Consider the following 14,536-nt stretch of genomic DNA (forward strand, 5'->3'; position numbering starts at 1 on the left):
CTGACCCCGGCTCCAGGCAGCGCTGCCCCTTTGAAGCACCTCAGTGGCACTTCAAAGGGGCAGCAGAAGGCAGAGCCCAGGATTAGATGGGTACTCCATCTGATCCCAGGCACCTAATGTGCTGCCCCTTTGAAGCACCAAAACAGTGCTTCAAAGGGGCAGCGCGGCATTAACATCTGCGATTAACACGTTTAAAAAAATTAACGTGTTATTCCTTCCCTGTGTTAATCACAAGCATGAATGCACATACACTGACAGCCCTAGAACCAATTTTTGGGGGGATTGACATGGCTACAACTACAGTGCGTACAGCAATTATATTAAGTTTAACAAGAATTTAAGCCACTATAGATGAAGTTAGTAAGTGCTAACAAAATATCACTGAAACTAAAACCCATTATATAGATATATGCCTTTTCCTTAGTTGAGGCACTGATGACTAGGTAATATGCATTAGCATGCAGATTAGGGCAACATGAAGGTTGAAAAATTAAGAACTCAAAATTCAGAAAGCTTCCAAAGTTAAGGTTTCTCCCATAGTCATGTTGCTCACCTTTTGGACCGAATCTTTACCCATCTACTGTCACTGTAGAAGGGCTCACCTAACCTATAGCAGAATCCATATGGTCCTACTACATGGTATGGTGAAAGATATGCAGGGAGTGCAGTGATCTCTGAACCACATCTCTCTGCATGCATGTGCCCAAGTAGTAGAGTTTAGGGCACATGTGGGACCACTGATTATGACACAATGCACAAAATGAACTGACCATTTCCCTAATGCAGAGTACAGTTCCGGGACCAGTTTGGAATACTGTAGACTCACAGTTGCAGCAGAGGTCAAGGAACACTTCTACTATTACTACACTGTTCAGAAGCATTGGCTAATCAGTTCAAACTAGGACAAGGAACTAAACTGCAATCTTGGCTCTTGACATTTACTGTGTCCCAAAGTAGAGCCAATGTCATTACTTAACAACTCTGCCTCAACTTCCCCTTCTGTAACACAGGGATGATAATACGGACTTCTCCAGGAGGGAAAAATGATAAGGTAGTGTCTGAAGAGTGCTCTGTGTAGTGTAAACTGTTTTTGTTATGACACACGAAAGGCATAGGATTCACTTAGATTCTGCAAGTCAATATATGAATGCTGCAGAAATGCCACAGAATCTATAAAAATCTGCCGCAGAAATCATTTCTGAAGTGCTCAGAACTCCAAATACACTGATCACAGATGTACAGAGTGAGAAGCAAACAGCTTTATTTTCAAATATGAAAGTAGAATTCACTGTATCAGCATGAGTAAAAGCCTGTTTTGAGCTATAGACTGAATAAGTTTGCTGAGGAAGCCACTAAGAACAAACATAGATCACCAACAAAGGTCTCATTTTTAAACAGATTCGCATGTAAACATATTGACTTTTTTTTTGAATAAGTGTTTCCTTCAAAAGACCAGGATTTTCTTCAGCATGATAAACAAATGTGTTGGTCCCAGTCCAGCTTGTGGAGAGGTACAGAGTTGCCTGTCATGTGACTACATTAACACACAGGCCCTTTCATTTAAAGGAGTCAGTGACCCTATCTGCTTAGAGATGTGTCCGTGAACGAGAAGATAGCAGCAGTTCCTCCTTGAGCATACCTCTGGCCAGGAGCTGATTGAAATGCCCCTGTTCTCCACCATATGTGGTAAGCCAGCCTGACCTATGGTAGCCTGCTGCATCAGAGCACTGTTTGACAGCTGCAGCTGCCTCAGTTTCCTAGCCAGCCATCCATAAAAATAGTACAGTGCCTCTCACAGACCAATTCAAAGGCTCACTGCTGGGCACAGCTTAGACATGTACACAAAGCGCAGGACCACTGGGAAACAGCTCTCAGATGGACAAGCTATAAGTGAGTTCTCCGGAGAGAGGAATAGTGATCACCACCACTCAGGTCCCCATGCCTTTCTGCCCTTGGACCAGAGCCCTCACTCCCCTGGCCACTCACTTGAACATAGCCAGTCTCATGACTCTTTAACTCAACCCACCACACAGTGACTGAGTTCTGTCAGATAGGTCTACACTGCAGTGGGGAGTGAGTCTTCCAGCCTCTGTAAGCAGACTCATACTAGCTTGCCTATACCTAACACACTTAAAATAGCAATGTGGTTGTCATGGTTCCAGCAGTGACTCAGGCTAGCCATCCAGACTCAGACCCAGGGGACTAGGCAGGCTTGAGAGCCCCAGCTATTGCCAAAACTGTAACATCCAGTTATTTTTAGCTCACTAGCTCAAGCCTCTTTGGTACGCTTTTCTTATGCCTGTATATTTATGCTTGCCTCTGGAATTTCCACTACATGTATCTGACGAAGTGGGTCTTTACGCACGAAAGCTTATGCTCCAATAAATCTGTTAGTCTATAAGGTGCTACAGGGCTCTTTGTTGCTTTAGCTCAAGTCTGTCTACCCGGCCTTAGAGACTCACCCCAGCTGCAGTGTAGATATAGCCTTCCAGCTTTGGCTCAGGAGAGACTGCAGTCTAGTCCCTCAAACAATTCCATAGTGTTCCCAGGGAGGGCCTGCAGAACTTCCCATTCTCTGCAACTGCCCTGATTCTCCAGGTAGCTCTCACCTGCTCTGTTCCACTCCTTTCCACTGAGGTGCTGCACATGCTTCTTTCCTCACACTCCCCTGAGTCTGACTGCTCTCAGACTCTTCTTTCTGTCCCTAATGTGGCCCAGGTGCGGTCTCTTAAGCCCAGCTGGGTGGCAGCTAATTAGTCACAGGTGCACTGTACCCTGCATCAGACAAATGGGTTAATCACTATGTGACACAAAGGTTGCTTACTTGAAATGAAATACTTCTATCCCTTTCCAAAAGCCTATTCCGATTGCCCCACATAAAGGAAAGCTGGCCTGCCCATATGTTCAGTCAGGGTCCAAAATGTTTGAAAGTGATTTTCCATATTCAGTGATGCCTTTCCCAGTGCCTTTGTATAACAAACCATGGGCTTCTGCAGTGACCCTCCCCAGATTTCCTGTTTGGGAAGCTAAACCACCAAGCAGTATAGTTCTCAATATTACATCTTCCAAGGGCAGTGTGTGACTCCTCCATTTGGGGAGGTTACGTGCTCCTGGACTGTGGCCCTACCCACCCCCCCAGGTTCCAACCCTCAGAAGCCCCACCAATACTCCACTCCCAATCCCTCTCAGTTCTTTTCTCCTACCTGCCAGCTGATCACTCATGCTCCTTTGTGGCCCATCCCCTGGTGCCCCAGCACCACTCACCACTTCTTCCGCCCTCCCACTTACAGCTTGTGCCTTTTCTCCCTCTCCCCCAACTGCTACCTGCCACTTGTGCTGTTCCCTCCCCGCTCCCAGCATTTCCTACCTCTTTGTCCCCTTCCTCACCCACTACCTACCCCTCAGCTTCTTCACCCCCTCTCCACTCTCTGTCCACTCACTATCCACGATAACTCCAAGATCTCTTTCCTGATTTGTCCTAGCCAAATTAGCCCCCATCATACTGTACATATAGTTTGGGTTATTTTTCCCGATGTGCATTACTTTACACTTATCCACGTTAAATTTCATTTGCCATTTTGTTGCCCAATCGTTCAGTTTGGTGAGATCTTTTTGGAGTCCCTCACAGTCTGCTTCTGTCTTGACTATCCTAAACAGTTTGGTATCATCTGCAAACTTTACCACCTCACTGCTTACCCCTTTCTCCAGATCATTTATGAATAAGTTGAGAAGGATTGGTCCCAAGACTGACCTTTGGGGGACACCACTAGTTACCCCTCTCCATTCTGAAAATTTACCATTTATTCCTACCCCTTGTTTCCTGTCTTTTAACCAGTTCTCAATCCAAGAAAGGATCTTCCCTCTTATCCCATGGCAATGTAATTTACACAAGAGCCTTTGGTGAGGGACCTTGTCAAAGGCTTTCTGAAAATCTAAGTATACTATATCTACTGGATCCCCCTTGTCTGCATGTTTGTTAACCCCGTCAAAGAACTCTAATAGATTAGTAAGACATGATTTCCCTTTACAGAAACCATGTTGACTTTTGTCCAACAAATTATGTTCTTCTACGTGCCTCACAATTTTATTCTACTATTGTTTCGACTAATTTGCCCAGTACTGAAGTTAGACTTACCAGTCTGTAATTGCCAGGATCGCCTCTAGAGCCCTTTTTAAATATTGGTGTCACATTGGCTACCTTCCAGTCATTAGGTACGGAAACCGATTTAAAGGATAGGTTACAAACCACAGATAATAGTTCAGCAATTTCTTTTAGAACCTTTGGATGAATGCCATCTGGTCCCGGAGATTTGTTAACATTAAGTTTTGTTTGTTCCAAAACCTCCTCTCATGACACTTCAATCCGGGACAGTTCCTTAGATTCATCACCCACAAAGGACAGTGCAGATTTGGGAATCTCCCTAACGTCCTGAGCCGTGAAGACTGAAGCAAAGAAATCATTTAGTTTATCCACAATGGCTTTATCGTCCTTGATTGCTTCTTTTATATCTCGATCGTCATGGGGACCCACAGGTTTTTTAGCAGGCTTCCTGCTTCTAATGTACTTAAAAAACATGTTATTTTTTTTGAGTTTTTGGCTAGCTGTTCCTCAAAATCTTTTTTGGGGTTTTCTTCTTAGATTTTTACACTTGATTTGACAGTGTTTATGTTCCTTTCTATTGATCTCACTAGGATTGAACTTCCACTTCTTAAAAGATGCCTTTTTGTCCCTCACTGCTTCTTTTACATGGTGGTTAAGCCACAGTGACTCTTTTTTAGGTCTCTTGGTATTTTTTTTAATTTGGGGTATACATTTAAGTTGAGCCTCTATTGTGGTGTCTTTGAAAAGTTTCCATGCAGCTTGCAGGGATTTGGCTCTTCCCTGAGCAACTTAAATTACACCAGTCTAAGTGCCAGTGTGCATACCACACTGTGCTTAAGGTATGTCTACACTACAATTAAATGCCCATGGTTTGTCTGTGCCAGGTTAAGGAGCAGTTTCATTGTGGTACAGATGTTCAGGTACTGGCAGAAGCCTGGCCTGGGGAACCCAATGAGAGGAAATGGTCCCATAGCTCAGGTTCCAGCCTGAGGCCATATTGTCTACAGTACCATTGAAAAGCTCTTAAGCCTGGCTTAGGTGGCATGGCCATTCAAAGGTTTTAAATTGCAGAGTATATAAATGTTAAACATTTATATAATTCTCAGTCCCAACACTGATACCCAACCTAATAATTAAACTCACTAAGAAAATATCCTCTAAGGACTTGCTGTCTCTCTTGAAATGCATGTTGGACCTCCTTGGTCTGGACCTCCAAGGCCCAGTACTGGAGGAGCTGTAAGCTCTTGCTGAGTCTCCTGGGCTGGAGAAGCATGCTCTCCCCTTTCTCTGCCCCTACCCATGCCCTTAGGGCCAGAAGAACTTTGTCCCCCGCTAATTATTGGGATGTCCAATCGTACCATTTTCATATTGTACAGCTTTATCTTTCACTAATAAACTGATTACACTTGGCTATTTGTTCTCAAGTATTTTTAATATCAAACTGTAAATGCAGGCTACGCGTTAGTCAAACAGTCGCCTTTTTTGTTTAAGATGGCCATCATTCATGGCACTGCAACACTCATCTCAAGACTCATTCCCAGCAAATCCTCTGACTGTAAAAGGTGCCAGGAGGGAACTGAAGGCTGGGAATCAATCATAGAATCATAGAATACTAGGACTGGAAGGGACCTCGAGAGGTCATCGAGTCCAGGCCCCTGCCCTCATGGCAGGACCAAATACTGTCTAGGCCACCTCTGAAAGACATTTATCTAACCTACTCTTAAATATCTCCAGAGATGGAGATTCCACAACTTCCCTGGGAAATTTATTCCAGTGTTTGACTACCCTGACAGTTAGGAACTTTTTCCTAATGTCCAACTTAAAACTCTCTTGCTGCAGTTTAAGCCCATTGCTTCTTGTTCTATCCTCAGAGGCCAAGATGAACAAGTTTTCTCCCTCCTCCTTATGACACCCTTTCAGATACCTGAAAACTGCTATCATATCCCCCCTCAATCTTCTCTTTTCTAAACTAAACAAACCCACATTTTTCAACCTTCCTTCATAGGTCATGTTCTCTAGACCTTTAATCATTCTTGTTGCTCTTCTCTGGACCCTCTCCAATTTCTCCACATCTTTCTGGAAATGTGGTGCTCAGAACTGGACACAATACTCCAACTGAGGCTTAACTAGTGCAGGAAAGAGTTGAGTGTTGATATATTAGTAATTATTCATTAACTGTAAACTTTATAATTCCCTAAGCCCAATTGTCCCCCTCCCAGTAAGTCCCCCTTTGTTATATTGCTATTTTGAGGTGTGTCATTCCTTTGCTGGAGTTTGTGTTGATGTATTTGTGTTGTGTTGTGTTTCTTGTGTACTGGGCTCTATATTGTGTATCAGCATTATTGTAGCATTATCTGTTTTCCTAAGAGGCAGTTGCTTTTGTGCCTCTGGCAGTGAAGAGTAATCTTGAATGGAGGCACCAGGCATTTAAAAAAAAATCTTCTCTGCCCTCTGGAGCTGGCAATAGCCCATGGGAACGCTCTGCATGTACTCCAACTGCAGTTTCTGTGTTAGACGTGTCTATCCTGAATGGTGGAGGTATAAGCCAAAGTAGCTTCGAAGAGCTGTGATGGTGAAATGAAGATCTGAACATTCCTCCCTCTTCCCATGCATATTGTAAACGGGAAGAGATCCACAGGGACCTTGAGGTTCCAATCTGCATTATTTCAGTACAGCTGACTCCTGCTGCTGTTCCCCACCAATTTCCCACTCAGCCCCCCCCCCCCTCCCCTCCCCGCCAGGTAATTTCCCAGACTTCCCTGAAACCTGTCCATCAGATGGTTGTCTCCAATGATGGAGATTCTGCAACCTCCCTAGGCAATTTGTTTCCAGTTTTTAAGCACCTTGACAGGGAGTTTTTCCTAATCATTAGAGGCCATGGAGAACAATTTTTCTCCCTCCTCCTAGTAACACCCTTTTAAAACTGCTATCATGGCCCCTCTCAGTCTTCTCTTTTCCAAACTAAACAAGTACAATTCTTTCAGTCTTCCCTCAAAGGTCATGTTTTCTAGACCTTTAATCATTCTTGTTGCTCTTCTCTGGACCTTCTCCAATTTCTCCACATCCTTCTTGAAATGTGGTGCCCAGAACTCAACACAATACTCCAGCTGGGGCCTAATCAGCACAGAGTAGAGAGGAAGAATAACTTCTCGTGTCTTGCTCACAACACTCCTGTTAATGCATCCCAGAATCATGTTTGCTTTTTTTGCAACAGTGTCACACATTAGGAAAAACTTCTTAACTGTCAAATTGGTTAAACACTGGAATTGCCTAGGGAGGTTGCAGAATCTCCATCATTGGAGACATTTAAGACCAGGTTAGATAGACATCTATCAGGTATAATTTAGATGGTGTTTAGTCCTGCTGTGAGGGTAGGGGACTGAACTTCACAATCTCTGAAGGTCCCTTCCAGTTCTGGCTTTCTATGATCTATGGTTGAGGCAGCTGCTATGGGGTCTGAGGTGGCTGCCCTGCCCATCCTATGGATGCGATAGCTCTGAGCATGAGCTCTGGGAGTTTAGGTGCAGGAGGGGATAACAGGTGGAGCTCTGGGGCAAAGGTTCTGGGAGGGAGTTTGGGTACAGATGGGGGATCTGGGGTGCTGGCTAGGGGAGAGAGTTTGAGGGCTGGACAGGAGGTGAGGGGACAGTGTGTAGGTTCTGAAGAGAGTAGAGTGCACAAGAGAGAGGGAGGGGTGCCACACTTACCTGAGACCCCCCCCCCCCCCGGCAATGGCTCCTGGAGAGGCAGGGGTCTCCAGGCACTGCTGCCCCTCCATTTCCCCAGCCTCCCTGGCATCCTGCATGTCCTCCAGGCTCCCCCACTAGCAGTGCAGTGCAGATTGGCTTCTGGACAGCATGTGCAGCCCTGCAGCTGAGGCTGGGGATAGTGTCTCTGTGTGCTGCTCCAACTGCTAGATCAGCTCATGTCATGGAGATCCTGGGATGCACATGCTGGCAGCTGGGATAAGCGAATGCTGTGGTTAGATAGTAATAGAAAAACCTAACTTCTACATAGTGCTTTGTATCAGTAGTTCTCAAAGAACTTTAAATCATTATCCCTATTTTACTGATGAGGTACAGAGCAGTAAAGTGACTTTTCCCAAAGTCATCCAGCAAATGAGTGACAGAGTTTGGAATAGGACCAGCCTCACAAAGGCCACATGGTTACTATACGATTCCTCAACTTCTTCTCTACTCCCCTCTCGTCCTCCCGACACCCTCTTGTACATTTATTTAAAAAACCAGGGAGGCTTAAAATGTTGATTTAATTGCCACATACAGCTTATAAAAACATTCTTACACCACCTATATAGCTACTGATGATTGTAAGATAGCTACTTTCAAACTATAGGGCTTTCTCCAGTATCTACACATCAAAGTAATATTCTGGAGTCATAAGATACTATCTATGTTATATATTGTTCCAATATGCTTTGAAGTGCAGAGGTGCAAGTTAAAACTTTGCTTTATATTTTCCCCTCCTTCAAATGTTAGACTTGCTTTGACATTTATTTAAAAAATATTTTGTGCATTCATGCAAGGCAGTTTTTAGAATATCTGAGAAAATTGGAAAGAAAGAAATCTACATTCCAGATGTTATTTTAAAAAACAAATTCCTATAAATAATATTTCTAAGTACTCAATCTAAGCTAGGGCATAATCAAACTGGCCTTTCTCTAGCCCATCAAGTCCATCAGCCCAGGTTGAGGTTGGCATACTCCTGTAAGGGTCTAAGAGAATTCGGAAGCATCGGACAATGAGGATGCCTAAGAAAATAAATAATAATATCACAAAGACAAATGTGGTTTTCTGTTCCAGGGTCAAGCTACCATCTGGCAGAACATTCCCGGATGGCAACAAAGTAGAGGTGAATGGTTCTTCTTCCATTGTCCAGGGAAGCGGATAGGAGTAATCCCAAAGTTTCCTTATTTTCATCATCAATTTGCTGAGTCAAGAGTAGAAGTCACTTAGATATGCTTGTGTTATCTGTAGGGGAAGGGAAAAAATGTTAGCTGTGGATGTGCCTTATTCTATTGTGTGGACTCATCTGAACAGAGCAGGCACAAGGGAAAGAACATGATAGTTTTCTCCATTCCACTGTTATTATTTAGTGAACATGTTTATTAGTTTTATAATATGAGAGACTTAATATTAATCATAAATGCCCTGAACAGACATCTTGGCCATATGATGGCCAAGTACTGGGCTTAAATGCGATTGCATCTACTTTGAGGAGTAGTATCCTGATTATGTACCATTTAGATTGGTGCAAAATTTTCTTTTTCTGAAAGGGGAAGTGACAGGGATTCAATCTTACTACTCAGAGAACACTGCTAAAAGATAAGCTAAGACAGGACAGTTGTGAAGGAGATTGTGTGTCATTCCGCCGGAAAGAAAAGTGCCATTATTACACCAGCAGTTTGGAGGAGCAGGGTCAGAAGATCTTTTTCAATGTCTTTCATACATAATCATCCCAAATGCAGGATGCCATAGCACTGTGTAGCATCATCATGTCAGTACTGACTTAAGGCCAGATCATGCCATCCTTACATGTGGTCCCACTGAAATCAATGAGTAAAGTGAAGTATACTCAAACTGGTGCCCAAATGTGGCCATAAGAAAGTCCATTACCAAAACCACACATCAGCACTATCTACAGTTCTCACATTTTTCTTAATCTCACCTCTATCTAGGTTGTGAGGAGGTTATCCGTGCTTGTTAGGGGCAACTGGTGCCTGCGGGGAGATGGGGTGCAGGGAGGGCCAACAAGAGAGGCAGAGAGGGCAATAGTGGGAGCATCCCATTTAGCAATTAAAATTTTGGCAGAGGCACAGGGCGGTGGTGCCTCTACTGAGTGATACCATGAGTCACCCTATGCTACTTGTCCCCAGTTCAGCCCAGTAGGCTACAAACTGAACACTTTGTGTAAATGGTTAGAAAAGAAACTACTACTAAATAAAATCAAACCTGGGAAAGGAGGAAGGACACAAACTGTGAAAATAAACATTTACGCTGCCATTTAAATCCATTGAGAATTAGCTATAATTTACTCACTTTAGTTATCACTGGCATGCACATGTCAATAACAACAATTATCACAATGTGGTATTGAGAAAATACAGGTAGATAATTACACATAAAACTTAACTTAAAAACGACACTCACTTCAGATAAAACTATGGAAGAGGTAATAGGAGAACAAATTTCAAAGATGTACAGTTATCAATGCCTGATCCAATGTTTAACTGAAATGATAGAGCGATATAAATTGTGTATTTCAAATCCTTTGAAAGTATGCTCCAGCTACCAGTTGATGAAAAATTCACAAGACTGGCTAATAAAAAGAACTGTGACCTCGCGATCAAACAGCTTAATGAAAGTGTCAGATCTTAGATGATACATGAAGGAGGAATTGTAAGTAAAGTCTGATGATAAATCTTGTTATAACAACACAGAAATTGAAACACAGGATTGCTGCAATGTTGCTATAATGAAGGCTGAAGACAAACCATTGCTACAAAAACAAAACAAAGCAAACCTTCATTTTAGTCACCAAATCTTTGAATCAGCAAGCACTTCAGCGCATGCCTAAGTCTCATATGACAAAGACTTCAGCATGGAAGTTAACGGCAAGCTTAAATTCTTTGTTGAATTGAAACTGAAAATCACTCCTAAAATTACCTTTTTGTCATGCTTACTTTGAGCACAGATACAAATATTTACATTACATTTACAATAATGTATACTCGTTTAACTACAGGCTATGGATTTTGGGAATGACAGGAAATGGAAAGTTTTCACCAGTCAAAGTTAGATTTCTACTGTGCCCAAAAAAACCCTTATTTTAAGTTACACTAAAGCACAAATACTTTGCATTCTTTGAAGAAACCTACTTTTAAAATAATTTGAATTATTAAAGATTGTGCGCTAACTACTTTCCTTATGGATTGAACAAGCACTAAACATGGGGGCTACGTCTACACTGGCCCCTTTTCCGGAAGGGGCATGTAAATTTCACCAGTCGTCGTAGGGAAATCCGCGGGGGATTTAAATATCCCCCGCGGCATTTAAATAAAAATGTCCGCCGCTTTTTTCCGGCTTTTAAAAAAGCCGGAAAAGAGTGTCTACACTGGCCCCGATCCTCCGGAAAAAGTGCCCTTTTCCGGAGGGTCTTATTCCTACTTCAAAGATTAGGCTTCAAAGTAGGAATAAGACCTTCCGGAAAAGGGCACTTTTTCCGGAGGATCGGGGCCAGTGTAGACGCTCTTTTCCGGCTTTTTTAAAAGCCGGAAAAAAGCGGCGGACATTTTTATTTAAATGCCGCGGGGGATATTTAAATCCCCCGCGGATTTCCCTACGACGACTGGTGAAATTTACATGCCCCTTCCGGAAAAGGGGCCAGTGTAGACGAGCCCGGGGTGTATGCAGAACAACAGCAGGGACAGAGACTTGAATGGCAATCATTCACATAGCCAGAATTGGTTTTATCTGATTTTACATAACTGAGGTGTGAAGTATGCTTTGGACTTGACAGCCTTTCAGAACCAGACAGCTAGGGATCCTGCTGCAACTACATGCACCCACACCCACATTATGTACCATTTAGATTGGTGCAGAATTTGTTTTTCTTAAAGGGGAAGTGACAGGGATCCACTCATACTACTCAAAGAACACTGCTGAAAGATAAGCTAAGAAAGGACAATTGTGAAGAAGATTGTGTCTCATTCCACCTGAAAGAGAAGTGCCATTATTACACCAGCAGTTTTGGAGGAGCAGGGTCAGAACACACACACACACACACACACACACACACACACACACACACACACACACACACACCCACCCCACAAAAAAACAGTGATGGCTACTTATCGGGCATAAGTCTTCCCAACACTTAACCAAGCTTGTAAGCTTTTTGGAGCACAAAAGATCTCTTTTAGGTTTGTATCCTCGCTAGCACAATGGGGTTCTAATCGTAACTGTGGCCACTGCAATAAAACTAAATGATAAATCCAACAACCAAAGATTGCTAAAATGACAGCACATCATTCACAAAACTCACCTTTCTGAAAGGCAGGAAATGACTCCTTGAGGACCTTTGAGGTTTTATATTGTCTATATAGCAAACAAACATGTAGGGACAGATTCTCAGCTCCCAGTCCAGTTCCTTTGCATAATTCCTGAGCAAGTATGGCTTAATTCCCTTTGGGTATGTCTACACTACCCTCCTAATTCGAACTAGGAGGGTAATGTAGGCATACCGCACTTGCAAATGAAGCCCGGGATTTGAATTTCCCGGGCTTCATGTGCATAAACCGGGCGCCGCCATTTTTAAATCCCGGCTAGTTCGAACCCCGTGCCGCGCGGCTACACGCAGCATGGAGTAACTAGTTCAGATTAGGCTTCCTAATCTGAACTAGCTGTACTCCTCATTCCACGAGGAGTACAGCTAGTTCGGATTAGGAAGCCTAATCCGAACTAGCTACTCCATGCCGCGTGTAGCCGCGCGGCACGGGGTTCGAACTAGCCGGGATTTAAAAATGGCGGCGCCCGGTTTATGCAAATGAAGCCCGGGAAATTCAAATCCCAGGCTTCATTTGCAAGTGCGGTATGCCTACATTACCCTGCTAGTTCGAACTAGCGGGGTAGTGTAGACATACCCTTTGTGTAGGAATCCCTGGATCTCAAAAAGAGTTGGCTCAGCAATACCAGCAGCTTTCTTCAGTACTCTGACAGTGTGATTCCATTGGAGCTGTACCAGGAACTTCTCATGGCAACAGCTTCCCTCCAGTTTAGGCAGCTACAGGAAAATGCTAATACAACCTCAGGCTGTACTATCTTCTCTGGGAAACACCTATCCACACACTGCCCACTTCTCCTCTAACCTGCATCTCCTTTCCCAGTATACATCCTAGATTTATGGGGAGACCTTTTTGGGGTCTGGGAAATGGAAGGTGTGATGCCACAGAAGGAGTTCTGGGGAGATCTGTGCACAAAGGATCCCATTCATGTACAGATTTCACAGGGGTGATTTTACCTTATACGGCAAGTTCCTTGGAGCATAGCCTTTCTGTTTGTTGGCATAGCCCAGAGCACAACCAGGCCTTGATCCTGACTAAGTGTTTTGTGAGATATCACAATACAAATGATATTATCATCTCCATTTCAGAGACTGAGAAATGTAAGCCAAGAGTGATCAAGTGACTTGCCAAAAGGATCACAGGAGGCAGAGCGGCAAAATCAGGGATCAGAGCCAGAGTTTAGTTGCGAGATCATTCTTTCAACCCTCATTACTTCTCACCTTCTTGTCTACGCAGTGCTTTATGAAATATTGATGCTAATGATGTGAAATTCAAAAAATAATATTGCATATGTATAAACAAATTGACCCAGATAACTTTCTGTGATGCCTATAATGTAACTGCTAAAGTGGCAGCAGTCAGATGATCAAAAAAAAGAATAGGACTAAGGTGATCTGACTGTACGCCTCATTTTATGAGCAATAAGGGGCTTCTGAAAGAAGGTTTTTTTCCAACATTTGGCCCTGTGTAGATGAGCCAAATATCGGAAAATCCTCTTCCAGAAAAAACAGAAGAGGATATGCAAATGAGCACCCTATTTCCATACCTTCTTCGAAAAATAAAACACAATATAGCTGTACCCTCTTCATGGGAATGTAGTTACTCTTGTCTTACTTTATACTGCCTCACCCATTCCTGTTTGAGTTCGAGGCCAGCAGATTGCTACTGCCCCTTGCCCACCCCCCCCCTCCACACACACCATGCACATACATCCTCATCTTCTCAGCAACAATTTTGGGGGAAGAACCTCATAGCCTGGTGGCATGGCTAAAAAAAGACCATATAGTGCAAGAATTAGTGACTGACTTAAAAAGCAGCTTGATGGGTTTAATGAGATTTCAGGGATAATATTAACACTATATTAGGCTATGTCTAGACTACAGAGTTTTTTCGAAAAAAGTGGCCTTTTCCCTACAGCGGTAAACCTCATTTTACAAGGAAGAACACCTTTTTTTGAAAGAGTTCTTTTAAAAAAAAAAAAGTGTTCTTTATTACTGCAAACAGGGCTTTTTCGAAAGAGAGCATCTAGATTGCCTGGAAAGATTACTTCTTTCAAAAGAAGCATATAGTCTAGACATACCTTTACTAGAAAAGTAACTTTACTTGTTGAATAGAATATTGCAATGTCTAAATCACTCCAGTATCTTTTACCATAGATGCATGCAAGTGAATTACTGTATATATGCAGTGTATATTAATTTAATGAGACACCATATTTTAATGCATGCGTACATAAGGGCAAAGTTACTGAGGCTATGTCTAGACTATAGAGATTTTTTTGAAAAAAGTGGCCTTTTTTCAAAAAAACTTCACCTGCGTCTAGACTGCCGTCACATTCTTTCAAAATGAAA

At 43.0% G+C, this 14,536-nt stretch overlaps 1 protein-coding gene and 1 long non-coding RNA gene across 4 annotated transcripts in view; both read right to left on the reverse strand.

Moving 5' to 3' along the window:
* The window catches only part of LOC142829866 (uncharacterized), a 178,612-nt gene extending 175,218 nt beyond the window's left edge, over positions 1-3,394 (reverse strand). The window contains exon 1 of the long non-coding RNA XR_012904745.2: positions 2,610-3,394. This is a non-coding gene — a long non-coding RNA (uncharacterized LOC142829866). The remainder of the gene's footprint in view (positions 1-2,609) is intronic.
* A 3,449-nt stretch (positions 3,395-6,843) lies between these two features.
* CTXN3 (cortexin 3) overlaps positions 6,844-14,536 on the reverse strand; it is a 50,298-nt gene continuing 42,605 nt past the window's right edge. For all 3 annotated transcript variants that reach the window (XM_075931916.2, XM_075931915.2, XM_089779275.1), the window contains one exon: positions 6,844-9,090. In XM_075931916.2, the coding sequence (XP_075788031.1) occupies positions 8,749-9,042 (294 nt within the window). In that variant the 5' untranslated portion in view covers positions 9,043-9,090 and the 3' untranslated portion in view covers positions 6,844-8,748. The remainder of the gene's footprint in view (positions 9,091-14,536) is intronic.

Source organism: Pelodiscus sinensis, chromosome 6 (assembly GCF_052426305.1).
Source record: "Pelodiscus sinensis isolate ZL-2025 chromosome 6, ASM5242630v1, whole genome shotgun sequence".
NCBI lineage: Eukaryota > Metazoa > Chordata > Testudines > Trionychidae > Pelodiscus > Pelodiscus sinensis.